This window comes from Callorhinus ursinus, unplaced genomic scaffold (genome assembly GCF_003265705.2).
Source record: "Callorhinus ursinus isolate GAN/ISIS: 27379988/994484 unplaced genomic scaffold, GSC_fseal_2.0 scaffold10, whole genome shotgun sequence".
NCBI classification, from domain to species: domain Eukaryota; kingdom Metazoa; phylum Chordata; class Mammalia; order Carnivora; family Otariidae; genus Callorhinus; species Callorhinus ursinus.
Window position 1 is genome coordinate 75,102,741 of NW_027397072.1, and position 13,323 is coordinate 75,116,063.

The window sequence follows — 13,323 nt, forward strand, 5'->3', positions numbered from 1 at the left end:
CACACACACACACACACACACACACACACACACACACACACACACACATTTTCTCTCTCTCTCTCTCTCTCTCTCTCTCTCTCCACCCTGCCGAAAGCCCCTCTCGGACAAAGTAGTCAAGAATCCCACTGCCCCGTCCCTCTTCTGCGCCTCAGGGCAAGCGGAAACTTTCTCCAACTGGCCAGGGGGTCGCGGCTTCTCGCGCGCTCGGCAGCCATCGGCACCCTGCCCCATTCGCCCCCATTCCCACCCCTCTCTCCCTCCCCGGCTCCAGAGACGGTAGCCAGGCCGCGGGCCCGCCACTGACCTGTTCTTGGCCGCCGCGGCGCGGTCGCGCTGCCTCCGGTTCTTAAACCAGTTGCCTACTTGTGTGGGAGTGAGGCCGGTGGCCTGCGCCAGTTCGCGTTTCTTGCTGGGGTTGGGGTAGGGGTCCTGCAGGTACCACTCCCGCAGCAGGCTCCGAGTCCGCTCCTTGAAGCAATGCGTCTTCTGCTCGCCGTCCCAGATGGTGCGCGGCAGCGGGAACTTCTTGCGCACGCGGTACTTGTCCACCGGGCCGAGCGGGCGGCCGCGCAGCTTCTCGGCCTCCTGGTAGTGCGCCTCGAGCCACATGGCCTGCAGCTTGCCGTGAGACTCCTTGGTGAACTTGTGGTTCTCCAGGATGTGGTAGAGGTCGCGGAAGTTGCCCGTGTGGAAGGCGACCACGGCGCGCGCGCGCAGGATCGACTCGTGCTTGTTGATGGCCTCGCACGCCCCGGGGGCCACGGGCAGCGACCAGAGGAAGCGGCCCAGCCGCTCGATGTCGCCCGTCTCCTCCAGCGTCTCGCAGACGCTGGCCACCTGCTCCGGCGAGAAGTTGAGGGTGGGCAGCTGGAACATGGACAACTCTTCCGGGGGGGCCCTGGAGCCGCCGCCGCCGCCGCCGCCGCCGCCGCCGCCTGCTCCGCCAGCACCGCCGCCTCCCGCGCCGTTCCCGCCGCCGCCGCCCGCGCCGTTCCCGCCGCCGCTACTCGCCAGAAGTAGGGAGCGGTGATGAGGCTCGGCGAAGTTTGGCAACAAGAAGTGGGAGGAATAGAGGTCTAGGGGGGAGCGGAATACCATGGACTGACCTGAGAGGAGAGGAGAAAATTCAGGGAGAGGAAGAGAGAGGGGAGGAAGAGGAGGAGAGGGGCGATGAGGACCGGGAGGAGGGAGAGGAGAGGGGGGAGGAGGAGAAGGAAAGGAGGGGGGAGCAGGAGGAGGAGGAGGGGGAGGAGGAAGGGCGTAAGGGACACCCACACCCCACACACATCCACACACACACACGCCCGCGCAGCCACATAGAGAGGGAGGAAGGAAAGCGGCCCGGTGCGCGCGCGCAGAGAGAGACCCCGAGACAGAGAGAGGGAGAGGGGGAGAGAGAGAGAGAGAGAGAAGAGCGAGAGCCAACCACCGCCGAGTCAAGATTCAGCGATTCCACAGCAATCGCCCTAATGACAACAGCCTCATAATATCTCCCCTAAATCCACAGTGAGTGCAGCATTGAAACATTTTGTTTCGCTTTTCTATTGGTCTGCGGCGTGTCGTTGTGGCGTTGCCACGGCAACCGCTGCCAATCACTGTCAGCCCTGCCAATCAATACCGAGAACGTAAGGACGGTTTTACCACTTAGCCAGAGTAGGGGGGAGGGGGAGAGGGAGGAGAGGGGGAGAAGGGGGAGAAAGAGATTTTTTTTTTAATCTTTGCAACTCTTAATCTCGCCACTTCCCCCTCTTTATCTCTCTCTCTCTCTCTCTCTCTCTCTCTCTCTTTCTCTCTCTGTACCCGCTCTCTCTCTCTATCTCTTCCCTCTTCCCCAAAGAAGTTGATCCAGAAATTCAAAAGGCCATGGACGGAGAGTTGTTGAATGGGATGAGCAATTAAAGGAGGGATTTTGTCGGGAAGTAAGAGGCTCCCCACGCCCGAAGGCCTAAGGCCAGCCCTCAAGGAGAGGCCGAGGGCCGGCCAGACAGGCACAGTTTGCACATGGTGTGCACGTTGGGCCTCCTCTTTCTGCCTATGTGAGCACTAATAGTGGCCAGGAAGAAAGAAGAGATGAGATCATGGGGCCCACCAGAAGCTGACCCTGTCTGCTGCTCCCGGGATCTGGGATTCGGGGAGCATCTGACGCCTGGGAGCCAGAGCCCAGGACTTAGGGTGTCCGAAGCGCTCTGGTCTCCCCCAGGCACGACCATCGGCCACATTTACCCCAATTTCATCTGCATTGGATTCCACCGGCTTCTCTTTACTCTGCCCCTGGTCAAGGAGCCTTGATTTCCCTGGTTGACCTGTGTTGTAAAATACCAGTACAAATAACAACAGTACACTTCGTTTTATATTGAAAAGCAAGCCACCTCTTTGTTTCCCCCCACACTTCAGCTGTGTCCCCCTGGGAGCTGAGAAGTCTGGAACCCTCTGGAGCCCCCTGACAAGCCCGCTACTGTACTCCTTCCCCGAGATCTGGACCTGACTACCAGCCCCAGAAGGACACTCAAACTTCGGAGGCTTCCCCCAAAGAATCGGATAGGCCTGAACATTGCGTGTTTGCTCATATTCTAAAGAAAAAAAATAATAAAACAAGTTTATCTAAGCAAAGTAACATGACAAACCTAAAACAGACCCCCAAAGGCCCATAGAATAGAGAGAGCCCTCCCTCCCTCCCGCCACTGCAACCCTCCCCTGACCCAGGGCCGGTATGGGTATTTATTCTAAGGTATGTTGCTTTTAAGAAGATGTAATCAGCATCTTTAGCCGGGCCTCCCTTTGTGAGGCTTCTGTAACTATGGAAGTGTGATTTACGCAGATTTGTCGGGGTCAGAGACGTCTTTCCCCTGAGCACTGTGTATATTTAGACAGGACTCGTTTTGGTGTTAAAAAGTGTATATTTTGAATGAGTTCACACACAGTAGCCAACAATGCCCACATTGTCGGCCCGTGTACAACGCGTATTGAAACGCAGCGTCCAGACTTCAACTAATCTGCCCTCAATAAAGCTGAAATAATTATCCTAAGCTGCCTTTCCAGAAGAAAAATCATTGAGGAATTCAAAACTCTTTAAAAAAAAAAAAAAAGATCTTTTCTACATTCCGATGCAGATCTGGGGGCAAGGCGCCGAGTCCACACCACTTTGGAGATCTCAATGAGGAAGGAGAGAAAGAGATTGAGAGAGAATTTAAATGGGAAACCTAACGTGACTGGGGCTGTGAGTGTCCCACCCCTAAACCCAAGCTCGGGCCCTGCTTAGGCCTTGACTCCCGCAGAGCCAGGCCTCCTGGGCAGAGAAGTGCAAGCTAGGACGGAGGCTCTACTCTGGCAAGGAGGCTCTGGGCTGGGCGAGGGGGCCGCTACCCGCCCGCTCCGCCCCTGGCAGCCGAGGGTCGGCAGTCCTAAACCCAATGACTGAGGCAGGGAAATATTCGCTCAAAGGGAAGACCCGCCAAGACCCACTTCGGGTGATCTCTCCCCTCCAAGTAGCTTGCTCCCAACCGTGAGTCCTTTTCCGTTCAGCTTCGAAGCTCTGGGCGGTCGTTCACAGCGGGCCCAGAAAGAGCCCTAAGGTTGGGACACAAAAACAGACGCTTCATCTTTTCTTCCCGATCCCTTTCTCTCGTAGGGGAAGGATTATAGGCTGAGGGGTGGGAGGGGGAAGGGGCAGGAGGAGGAAGCGGGGGAGGAAGGAATGAAAAAGGGGAGGGTGTGGGTATTGTGCCGCGTGTGGGGGGAGAATTCCTACGGGTGGGTTTCCGAATATTGTGTTCAACTTTTTGAAAGCAGCTCGTGACCCCGAAACTGCATCCCCTGGAGCCGAGGACCCAGGCGCCGGGCGGGCGGGTGAACCCAGCCAGTCCCCTCCCCGTCCCCACAACCCCCGCCTCCGGGTGGGGGCGACCCGGCCTCTCCCCGCCGCTGCCTGGCCAGCCCCGGAGGGAGGCTGGGCAGGTGCCACGGGCTCTGCCGAAAGTACTGAAATCGAAAACCGTCGCCACTCAAGGAGAATTGAGGCAAGTGGGGCCGCGACTCAGCTCGGCGACACCCTGCCCCCAGCCTCGGCCGGGGCTCCTGCCGACGCGCCGCACCCCGCCTGCTGGGCTGGCGGCCGCGACTCGGGAGTGCAAAAGCCGGGCGGAGGGCGGCTGCGAGGCGCGCAGCTTTGTGCGCTGGGACAGGGCCGGGCGCCGCGGGGCGGGCGGCCAACCCCGGGCTGTCAGAGGCTCCCCGCAGAACCGAGCTCCGCGCCGCCCAGGGAGCCCATCTCGCGGCCCCGCGACCGCCAGCGCCTCTCCGCTCTGGCCCGAGGCACGACGCCCGCAGCCGGGAGCCCGTAAGTTGAAAGTCCCGAGAGCTGGGCGGGGGCGGAGAGGCGGGGCGGCCGGTCTTCGGCGAGGATGGCTGGACGAGCTCCCGGTGGAGCTGGGAGCGCAGGCTCCGTGGGGTCCGGGTCTAGGAGTGCTGGTCGTGTGGGGGAGGGGGCTATGAAGCACCAAAGCTTCCCCTCCCAAATTCCCAGGCTCTGGGAGGGGCGTAGGAGCAGAAGGACCTCGGGTTCCAGGGCCCAGGCGCCTTTCCCGCCGCTCTGGGGGCTCGAGGCAGTGGGCAGCTGAGGAAAGGGAGCTGAGCCTGGGGAACATCTGGAGGGGTGGCGCCCAGGGGGGCGCCAGCAATCAGGGTCCCTCAGAGCGTGGAGATTGGGATGAATGGGTCAGCCCGCGGGGCCTGTAGGTCTCCCGTGCCCTCTGGCCGTTCAGACTCCCGGATCTGGGACTTGGAGCCCGTACAGGCCGAGGTCACAAAATTGCCACCACCTTCTCTGCTTTAATCCTGGGCCAGGCAACCGGCAGGACCGCGTGCAGGTGGTGCGGGGAGAAAGGGCGTTTGGGCTGGCAAGTGTCTTTCTCGTACTAGGACCTACGGGGCATTTATTTACAAAATCAGCCCCAAGCCCTGCAGTCTCAACTCCACCAGGAGAGGTGCCTGAGAGACTCACTCCTTGCTTGGCGTTGCCGGGAAGCCAAGGGGTCCGCAAGCCTCCTGGCTGGAGCAACTGCACCCACTCCGCCTTGCTCAGCTCCGTGAGGCCGGTTTGTCCTGGGGGGCAACGGCCCTTCCGGCCCCCAGGACTTCGGGAGGCGCGGGCTGGTCTGGTGGCCCGTGGCTTGGGCCTCCCCACAAGCTCCAAACTGAGGCGCTCGGCGCCGGCAGCGGAGAGGGCGCAGGGGAGTGAAGCACGTAGGCGGGGAGGCCGCGAAGCCCTTCAAGGACCCCGATTACTTTCCTTTGAATGAAAAACAACAACAACAACAACAACTGCTCCCTCCCTGCGCCCCCGCCCCCCGCCTTAGCCTCCGGGGACCCGCGAGCTCGGAGCAATTGTCGCCCCGGACAGTAAACACAGCTCAGTTGCCTCAACTTTCTCCACACATAAAAGTTCCTGGCGTGCGGGGAAATTTGAATATTTGATCAGCCCCTTTGAGTGACCCTCATTAGCTTGGCGCCCTGCTAAGGCCCCGGCATTGCAAGAAAGCTGCTGGGCCCGGCATTTGTATGCCTTGTTAGCGCCGCTTAATGAAGCTGCCCCAACGGCTCAAAGGCGGCCTCCGGGGCCGACGCTGCGCACCTCTCGGCACCCCACTCTGCCTAATGAGCCCCACCGCCCGCAGAAGGCCCCTCCACCCCCCACATCCTCAAACAAGAGAAGTTTGGCTCTGTCTTGGGCCACCGCACCTCCCACTGCCAGGCCCAGGAGAGTGGGCACAAACCGTTCCCAGCTGGCTGTGCTGACCCAGCCCCAAGAGAGAGAGGTGGGAGACTTCGGGGTTGTGAGTGATAGGGGCTGGGAAGGAGACTTGTGGCCTCAGGTTCTAGTCCAGGGAGTGCACTACCAACCTCTCCCAAAAGGGCCAATTTCAGATCATTTACCCCACCCAGTTCCTTAAAGATAGTATCTGGACTGGTGTTGGGGTGGCAGAGGGCAGATGTCCAGGGGAGGCTCAGTTTTCCATCCTCCTCCCTATCCGAGTTCCTTTGCGCTCCACTGCCCAGGAGATGGGCTACTTCTTTGCAGAGATCCCTGTGGGACAGCCAGAACTGGTGTGCTAGGGCTTGCATTTGGGAAGGGGTGGACACACTCAACTCCTCAAACTATCATTGCCCTTCCATCCCAGACCCCAAACAGTCCAACTCCGTTGGCACTAGGCAAGGCAACGTGCTCTAGCCTACCTTGTCCCAGTTCCCCTGCCCCAGAAAACCAAGCCTTCTCAGATCTCTCTTTAATCATGCTTCCAGTCCTTGAGAATCTTAAAGAAAGCATTTAAGCAGGGCCACCCTGTACAGGACCTCCTGGCTGCTAGGGCAAGATGAGACTAAAACAGGCTTGAGGAGAAGGAAGAGAGGGAGAACTCTGTAAGTTAGGGGGACCAAAGCCACCAGCTACTTCCCATTTTCTCAGTGGGGCAAGTGACATGGTTGGCCAGCAAATCTAAGGAGCCCAGTTAGAAGTTGTTTTTCAGCCCTCTGAAAAAGGAGTAGACTCCTTCTCTGTTTCTTCTCTCCTCCCGTGCCCATTTCCCTGGACAGCTGTCACTCAAGGTCCCTCCCTACACACCCAGCTTTTGGGCTTTTAAGGGTTACTTTTGGGGTTGAGAAGCAGGCTTCTCTCAGATCCACGTTCTGGGCCTTCTGGAGGTGCCCCCTATGACAAGCCCATAATCCCTCAAAAACACAGCAGGCTGGCCAGGTTGGTAACTTCAGGACCCCATTCCAGGGTGGCCACCTCTAGAAATGCGTGGCACCCAGCCAGCCCTCACCCTCTGCCAAAAGGCCAGCGAGGCGCTGGGATAGGAGAGCCTTCTGAGTCCCCCTGGTCTGCTCCTCTTCCCTTTCTTTCCCCAAGCTCAACTGGTATGCCCCGCCCCATTTCCCATCCCGGGACCCCCTAATTCAAGCCCAAACTGACGATCTTTAGGGATCATCTCTGCACTGGGCAAGACGGTGCCTGGGCCTTGATCCATCCAAAGGGCAAAGGTAGGAGCAGGCGAGCGAGGAATGAACGATGTTGGAGAGAAAGTGGACCTGAAGCGGGGGGGGGGGGGGGGGGGGGGTGGTAAAACTCAGCCCTATGGCCCTAAGGCCAGGCCCACCAACTGCTCAGGGGAGGAGGTGAAGGGAGGGGGCTAGGCGTCCGCAGGCTTGGGTCGGGGCAGCAGGGACCTAAGGCGTCGGCGTGGGGGGCTAGATCCAGAGGAGAGGGGCGGGGAGGCGGGGGTCGGGGGAGCGCGCAGGACGGACGGGGAGGGGGGGGAGGTACGGCTCTTTAAGAGCCACACGGCTGGCTGGAGAAGCGCGCGGCCCGGTGCTGGTAGCGCATTGACCCCGAAGGGGATTTAGCGGGAAGGGAGCGGCCAGGCTCCGGTGGCTTTGTCCGGGGGCGACCAGAGAGGCCGAGGCACAAGAATAAGGAGCGACCGCGTCATGAAAGGCCGCGCTGAGGCGGCGCTGCTGCGGCTCTTGACTTCTGAGCAGGGCTTAGAAAGCTGGTCCCGGCTTAAGCCGAACGGCCGGCGCTGGGCCCTGAGCGCCGAGTCCGCGGGCTCAGAGCCCCCGGCCTCGGAGTGGTGGGATGAGGGGGGGAACAGGCGTAGCGGGGGACCTGGCAAAGCTGCTTTTTGCTCTACAGCCGCCTAACTCTAGCGCAGAGCTGCTAGCCTAACTGGCAGCGCCAGGGGAAGGCCAGAGAAAGAATTTTCTTTTTCCAACTTCGGCTTTTGATTTTGTGTGTCCACTTCGAGCAGCTCCGGAGCCGGCTGACCCCAAATGGATTCCCAACAGGTGGCCGGGTAAGTCCATTTAAAAATTCTTCTCCTCCATCCGGGCCTCCTTCCTTTTTCCCTACCAGATTCCCCCCTGGCCTCCCCGAATTCCCTGTGCTCCTTCCTCAGGTGAAGGTGGGGAAGGTGGTGGTGGTGGTGGTGATGGTGGTGGTGAGAGGCGCCCTCTCCCTGGGGGTCCTCGGGCTCCCAGTTCCAGCCCAGGACTGCTGGCTGGCGGGCCCCGTGAAGTTCCACCCAGTACCCCTAGGTACCAATCACCCTTAGCTCCGTTGTGAGCCCTGATACCCCAAGGTGTGTGTGTGGCAGCGAGCGGGGGCGGGGGGGGGGGGGGGGGGGGGCTGGGGAGGGGAGGACGCGCCACAGCATCTCAAGAGCAGAGCCGACAGGAAGGGGGCGGGGGACCCCGCGGCCCGGTGGCCTTTGTGTGGGGGTTACGGCAGAAACCCAACTATACACCCTCTTTTATGGGAGACCCGGGATCGGGCCCGGGGGAGCCCGCGCCAGCTGTACAATAGCCCGAAGGAGAGCTTCTTGGCAGCCCCGGGTGGGGGAGTTGGAGGGGGCGACCGGAGGGAGGAGGGGGAAGGGGAGAAAGGCAAAGGCAAGAAATCCCGGGCGTCCGAGTGAAAAGTCGGAAAATGTCCTCGGAGCGCGCGGGAAACAAGGGCGCGCGCGCTGGCGGGCGCACATCCTCCCTCTGTCACCCACGCTCACACACGCACTCACACCCACTCCGCACAGGTTGCCCACGCACGCGGTCCTTGCAAGTGCGGGGTCGCGAGCCTCAGCTCCCAAGCCGAGCAGCGAGCGGAGCAGCCCCCCTACTCCCCCCACTCCGCGGCTGTCAAGAGCCCTTCCGCCGGGCCACCGGTGCCCGGAGAATGACTGGGGGAGTTGGGAGGGCCCCCAGGGCTGCGGCTCAGGGAAGATCTTACCTGCGGAAAGGTAAGGGAAGCCGGGAGCAGGAAGCAGCGGCGGATAAATATTCATTAGGAAGTGTAAGTGTCTCCTTTTAAACCGCGCAGCGCGCGCTCTCGCTCCTCTCTCTCTTTCCCTCCCTCCCTCTGTCCTCTTCTGAGGCTCTCTCCCCCTCTCGCTCAGCCTCCCCCCCCCTTTCCTGCGAAATGCCGGGTGGATCCCAGTCTAGCTAACCTGTTGGGAAGCCTGAGCCCTGGGCAGCGCCTCCACAGCTGTTTGCCTTCGCTCTTGGGGCGCGCTTTCCCCATCCTCCCTCCCTCCTTTCGCCCAGCCCCTCACCCCTCCTAAATTACTACATCATTAGCTTTATTTTCGGGGGGGGGGTTGGTAACGGCGCAGCCCAACGCACCTCCCCAAAGCTGGGCGAAAAGCCGTTGCTATCTGAGTCTGCCCCAACTCCATCCCCGCTCCACATCCCCACCCCACAACCCCACCCAGTCTTCTTTCTTTTTTTCCCCTCCTGCCATCTCCACCTCCATCCTAGATCAACCTAACTACCCCATCCCCCTTTCCTTCGCCGCCACCAATCTGGATCCCCGGCTGGGTCTGCAGGTCCAACGCTCGCTGAGATTGGAACTTCAACCTGCATTGAGTGTGGGGGTAGCTCTCTGAGTCCCCTTTTCCCACGTAGGTTTTATAGCTTCACCCCGAGTGGGCACCTGGGCATCTTGGGCCTTAGGATCAAAACACGGGGCACAGATTCAGGGCCTCACCCGCCAGGCCTCAGCTCCCTCCCCTCCGCCCCCCTGGGCCTTAGACCTTTGGCCGGGCCTGGGAGGCTGCGTGGAAGGTGGGGGGAGAGGTGGCCTCACTTTATGCGATTGGGCAGGAGAGACAGACCCACCGACTGATGGACTGACAATGGCCTTTTACGAACAAACTGACCTGAAGTTAGACGCAAGTCCGCATCTTTCTCCCTCACGCTCATGAGAAAACACATCAACAGGATTCCAGGAAGGCACCAGTCCCCGCACGCTCCATCTGAGAATCGCTTGCAGCCGCAGGCAAGCACGCACACACCCCCATCCCCACCCCCGCACGCCCCAGGCCAGCGCTTAGCGGGCCCCCGAAGGCGAGCGGGCTCGCAAAGCGGCTCCCAGCAGAGGTATATGTCGCTGGAATGATGCAGGACGACCTTGGCCACCCTTCTCCCCGCTCCAGCCCTCTAGGCCACTCCAAGGGCTCTAAGAGATGGCGTGGTCCTGGGTGCTTGGGGTGGCGAGGCCCCGCGCTCCCGCATTAGGCTGAGCTCCCAGAGCCGAGGTGGGGGCGGGAGGAGGGGCCGAGGGGGCGGGCCCAGGCAAGTTCCCAGTTACAAATACGGCTGCTTTCCCGAGGCCTAAGTGGAGAGCTTCGCCCCCAAACACGCGTATCGCTCCCCCCCTCCCCAAGGCGCCGGGACTTCCACTGTTGGGTCCTGCACCTTCCCCGGGATCCCGGGGCTCCTTCGTCCGTTTGGTGGCCTGGAGGTGGGGTGTGGCTGCGAGCCTCGAGGCGACCTGGCGACCCCGTCCCCACCCTTCCCCCCCATTTGGCTAGGCCCCGCCAAAATTCGCCGAGACAAGTCCCAGACGCTGTTTCGACCCTTCCAGAAGGGAGCAAGGCTCAGGATCGATCGTCGGAGGGTCTGCCTCTTCCTGGAATGTGAAGAAGTTGGGCAGATGGAGATGTAAGAGAGGCCTAGAGGACCCCAGGGCTAGGAAGCCCTATTAACCTCGCATCCCACCCAAAGCCCTGAGTTTGCATTTGCACACCTCCTCCTCCCCAAGCAGATCCACTGGGTCGCACACGTCAGGCTTAAGCTGAGTCACCTGACGGTATATGGAACGTACATGCAGTTGTATCCGAATACACACGGTGCAATTAGAGGAACACTAAGAACAGAATTTGAGGAAAAAAGAAGGGTCCACAGACAGAATCATTCCAGCGCATGGCCCCAGTTGTCCAGTTGCTGACAAAAGCCACAGTGCCGTTGCAGAGTGACCCCAGCCACATGGGGCATACGTACAGGAAACCACACACCGGGAGCGAGGGCCGGGCCGATGGAGGATGCAGGCTTCGAAGCCCAGGGCTTCCTGCTAGAGGGATGTTGCCTCCCGAGGGAAAAACTTTGTTGAGCCGACTGGGTGAAAGGTTTCAGGTCAAGTCCAGGAGACTACAAAGAGCACCTCCTCCACCCCAAAGCTGACCCTTTTCCCTTCCTCCCAGCTGGGCTGGAGACGCGCAGAAGAAGGCAATCCAGGAAAGGTTCATTTGGACCGGGATGGTTTATTTGTTATTATTATTGGTTTAGGAGATTGCATTCTGAAGGAGGATGGGGTGGAGAGCATGGATGCATCACTCAGTGAGCACCTAATACCTAATGTGCCCCTAATACCTAATACAAACCTTGGGCCCTAATCAGGTTCACGAAGTGGGAGGGCCCTGATTTTGCCCCTACCACTCCTCTTATGCTAAATTTAATCTTTAAAAAGGTTAGCTCAGCTCCACACCGTCCTGCCTTCACTTCCAGCACAGTCGCCTTTGTGTAAAGTAAGTCCGCAAAAGAACACTCTGAAGAACACCGAATTATTTTTATTAAGCTACTTTTCTTAGTGAGATATTGGGAAGTTCTGACCCCCTCCTCCCCTGTCCCAGGCAGAAGTCTCTGTCCCTGCCCAGTGGGGGTGGGGATTGAAGAGGAGGGAGTCATTCTCAGAGCAGCTCTCCTAGAAAGCCCAAACAAGTGCACAGATTTGTTTTTGGTTTCAACTCCGTTTGCCTGCCTAGTTCCGGGCAAACCTTCCAGCCACCGAGGTCTCACTGCAGATGAGGCAGGCACACTGGATGCCATGGTGCCCTCCCTTACACTTCACTTCCCTCCCCGACTCTCTCTTTCTCTGAAAGTAGAGAGTGAGTTTGGGAAGATTCTTTTAGACAAAAAAAAAAAAAAAAGGAAAAAGGAAAAAAGAGGACATTCTGGGCCAGCAAGTCGGATGACCACCCTCCAAGGGGCAGAGGAAGGTCTGTCTCCTGAAGAAGAGATGAACCATCTGGAAAACACAGCAGGAGGACACTTTTAAACAAATGTAGTTGCCCTAGAAATGGAGTGGGCTTAGGAGTATGAGTAGGGAAGAAGTTCTTTCCTTTGGGGGACAAACACTGTGTCCTTTGAATTTTTCCCAAAGATACACTTGATTCCTGGAAATTGTAGTAAGTTTGTTCTTGGAGATGTTCTAACAATAAAGAGTGAAAATCATTAAATCATTTTAGACTCAATCTTCCTTGGAAGGGCAGTTTCTTCCAAGACCTTTTTCTTTCCCCGGGTTTGCTTTTCCTTATTCCCTAGTAAGAGTCCACCTGCTGACACACCTCGGGGAGAGACTAAGACAGAAAGAGAGAGAAATGAGTAAGAAGGAGACCGTCACTCCCAAACCCAGAGTGACTGTCATTCCCTGTAGCTGAGACTTGTGGCACAAAGAAGGAAACTCCTTTACCTTGGGGACATTTCTCCCCTCTTTGGGTAGTTTCTTTAGAGCCTTTCTAATAATACATAACAAACAGCATTTTAGAGTTAAAGATGTTTGCTTTTGCTTACCAGTTAATTCTATAAGATTCTTCAAACTCTTGTGTGATTTATAAAATTGCGTGTAGGTAGGTAAAGTCATTGCAACATTCATCACTCAAGCAGAAAAGCAGCTCGGTTCCTCAGAGCCCTAAATGCCCCATGTACAGTCGCTGGAGCGAATTTATTTTTCTCTGTGTTTCCTAAAAGCCCTGGTCATCTCTGCTGGAGCCACGGGACTCGGGGCAAAACCGCGGAGGTTTGTGACCTCTTGAGAGGAGAGCACCGTGTTTTTAGTTTTTTGGTTGTTGTTGTAAGCAATTCTTAGTGATGGTGTGAGTTTCTGTCTCTCCCCCCCCCCCACCCCGTCTCTGTTTCTCTCTCCCTCTCTCTCTCTCTCTCTGTCTCTCTCTCTGTCTCTCTCTCCAAATGAGCCCAGTGGAGTTGCCCGCCTCTTCCTCCGCAAAAACCCTCTGCCGAGATAGAAGCTAACCATTTCCGCTGCCCCGGGCAAAGGACTGAACTTCGCTGTCGGGTCTGAGGCTGGGGCGGGAAAGCGGGGAGGGGCGGTGTATGCGGGTTGGGGAGTGGACAGCCACCACCTTCGACCAGAAAATAAAATAACCAGGTACCGCTTTTAATCTCGTCTATTAACAGTGTCAATGCGATAGAGAGGCCGTCTCACCTCCAAAGGTGTCTTCACGTCCTGAGGGCCCAGGCTTCCAGGCGCAGCCCAACCCTGGGCCCGCGCGCCCGAGAGGAGGTGCTCTGACGGCAAAAATCCCATACATTTTTAACTACAGTGATTACTAAATTAATAGCAGGCACTAAGACAGATGTCAAAACGTCTTGAAAATGTTTATCTGTGAATAATTGAGAAGGTAGTGGGACGCATTATCTGATTGTGTAATGAAATATGTATGAGGAACAGCTGTTTGCGACAGTCCCCTCCTGCCG

The 13,323-nt window shown here is 58.3% G+C and overlaps 1 protein-coding gene across 1 annotated transcript in view; it reads right to left on the reverse strand.

Moving 5' to 3' along the window:
• The window catches only part of SIX3 (SIX homeobox 3), an 11,983-nt gene extending 3,091 nt beyond the window's left edge, over positions 1-8,892 (reverse strand). The window contains exons 1-2 of the mRNA XM_025868754.2: positions 8,780-8,892; positions 308-1,109 (exon numbers count right to left, since the gene is read on the reverse strand). Of these exons, the coding sequence (XP_025724539.2) occupies positions 308-1,109; positions 8,780-8,834 (857 nt within the window). The 5' untranslated portion in view covers positions 8,835-8,892. The remainder of the gene's footprint in view (positions 1-307; positions 1,110-8,779) is intronic.
• Positions 8,893-13,323: the final 4,431 nt, after the last annotated feature.